The 2,478-nt window shown below is 44.4% G+C and overlaps 1 protein-coding gene across 1 annotated transcript; it reads right to left on the reverse strand.

Annotated features, from left to right (window-relative positions):
* Nucleotides 1-485: 485 nt before the first annotated feature.
* On the reverse strand, nucleotides 486-965 carry LOC144440443 (uncharacterized). Its single transcript, XM_078129812.1, has one exon. The coding sequence runs from the start codon at nucleotides 963-965 to the stop codon at nucleotides 486-488; it is 480 nt and encodes a 159-aa protein (XP_077985938.1).
* Between the last annotated feature and the right edge of the window lie 1,513 nt (nucleotides 966-2,478).

Genomic DNA, 2,478 nt, shown 5'->3' on the forward strand with positions numbered 1-2,478 from the left:
AGGTAACAGGACAACTGCCCCTGGACAACTGCCCCCCCCCCCCGGACAATTGCCCCCGGACAATTGCCCCCGAAGGACAACTGCCCCCCGGACAACTGCCCCCGAAGGACAATAGCCCCCCGGACAACTGCCCCCGAAGGACAACTGCCCCCCCCCCCCCGGACTACAGCCCCCGAAGGACAACTGCCCCCCCCCCCCGGACTACTGCCCCCGAACGAAAAAAACCCTAGTATTTCAGATGTACGGGTTTGTCATCAACTTATCGCCGCAATTTGCATACATTATACTCACTAAACACAAACACGAAGTCATTTTTTTTACTGGAAAAGATTTATTTATTATCAGTTCAATACAAAATATACAGGTAACAAGATAGAAAACGAGTCAAAAGTAGAAAAAATATTGAGACTCAGAATGTACATTCTCGTAAGACTTTGGTGACAGTAAATGGTGACTCGGCTCAGTTTATCATGATCAGCCAGTGTTTAAAACTGTAAATTGTGGGCTATTCCCCGAAGAAAATCTAGCACGTGACGATTTTCAAAATCTTGCACTATTGCATGGATTCTGGCTGCAGAATCTTGATACTGTCGACGTTGTGGTTGCGCTGATTCACCGGCAATCATTTGGTTGAAGACGACGTTGATAAGTGCCTGCTCACGTTTCAGAATATTGAGAAATCGCCATATATTTGGGTGATGAGAAGCAACGTTGGCTTGCATTCTGCGGTGCCATCCCGCTATATTGTTGTTGGTTCTTGGTAACTCGTCGTTGACTCGACTATTCATGTTCCACATTGTAATTGGGAAACGTGGGGGTCGTCGCCCGTGGCGTCTTGGTCTTCCAATGTAGTTACTTTCAAAATAATCAACTACCTGCTCAGCATCATTTGGCATATTCTGAGCTAATGTCTCAAACGTATCAATCACTTCATCTTCAGGCACATACGCAATGGCGGGCAACATGCGAATAGACAGGGCGAAATCGGCATCGGATTGGTACAAGGTTTGAAGTCCTTCTGATACAACTTTGCGATATACATTCTGGGACAAATGGTAGAAACATCTGTAATACTAGTTATTTTTTCGTTTGGGGGCAGTAGTCCGGGTGGCAGTTGTCCTTCGGGGGCAGTTGTCCGGGGGGCAATTGTCCGGGGGGCAGTTGTCCTTCGGGGGCAGTTGTCCGGGGGGCAGTTGTCCGGGGGCAGTTGTACGTCCTTCGGGGGCAATTGTCCAGGGGCAGTTGTCCTAGAATCGTTCTGTAACTAGTGTGGTAGCTAGGTAATACATGTATATGTATATGTATAGTTATGTTTGAACTAATAACTTAAGTAATATTAACGAATTCATGTAAGAAAAAGGGACAAGAACAAATATTGACATGTACCACATTTCAGACAAGGCTATATGCCATTGTAGAAAATGATTTTTTCTCCCATCACAATCAAAAACACAATGACCCCCTATCCACAATTTTCAAAACAGCATGACGCCCCTACTGCCAATTTCAAAAACAGGGTGACCCCCCTACAAATCCACCTCCCCCCTAGGCCGAAGAAACTGACCGGTCCCTAAGTCCATCGGCCTAGAACTCAACGCCAAGAAGACAAAGTTCATACACCTTAACAACTCCTCAAAATTAGGAACAGTGCATGCTACTGACGGGAGAGCTATTGGACAAGTTAAATGACTTCAAATACCTAGGCGCATTTACTAACTCAAAGAGAAAGCTCAAGTCTGGTCAGCATTTCATTCACTCGACAACGTTTGGCGTTCCAACCTTACAAAAAATACTAAATTGAAATTGTTTAGAACCTCCATTGAATCCATCCTATTGTATGGTCGTGGTCACCGACATAAAAACTTGAACAATCACTAAATGGAACATACACTAGGCTACTGAGCAGAGTCCATAACATGTCCTGGAGGGACCATATCTCCGACAAGGACCTTTATGGTGACCTGCCTCGAATAACAACAGTCATCAGACTACGTCGTCTTCGTCTGGCTGGACATATCGAGCCGGGATAATGAGACACAACGAGGCAGTTATCTCACGGTAATGCTTTGGGAACCAGATGCTTCCCGCCGCCGTGGGAAAACGATCATTGAAAACGAAACTGGAATGAGCGGAAACTCGGCCACTGTAGGATACCATGCACAATAAAACACGATGTAGTAAACTCGTCAGGTCACCACAGCTAGATTGTGGATGACATAGAAGAAGAAGAAGACTTTTTAAAATTCTTTTTTTTTTTATATTTTATTTTGTGTGACTCAACATTTTTTCGTTTTATTTTTTATTTCTTACAGGATTTGCAAAGAAAAACAAATAAAGACCGAGAGCGACGTAGCGAAACCGCTACAGTACTGCATTTCTAGGGTATACGGTACTTGGAACAGTGCGAGTTGGGTGCAGTACGTATAATTTGGTTAAATAAAGACGTTGATAACAGCCAACTGAATCACAAAAATGTGA

Source organism: Glandiceps talaboti, chromosome 9 (assembly GCF_964340395.1).
Source record: "Glandiceps talaboti chromosome 9, keGlaTala1.1, whole genome shotgun sequence".
NCBI classification, from domain to species: Eukaryota; Metazoa; Hemichordata; class Enteropneusta; family Spengelidae; genus Glandiceps; species Glandiceps talaboti.

Coding starts and splice junctions, on each gene's coding strand:
- LOC144440443 (XM_078129812.1), bottom strand. CDS start 965: ATGTTGCCCGCCATTGCGTATGTGCCTGAAGATGAAGTGATTGATACG.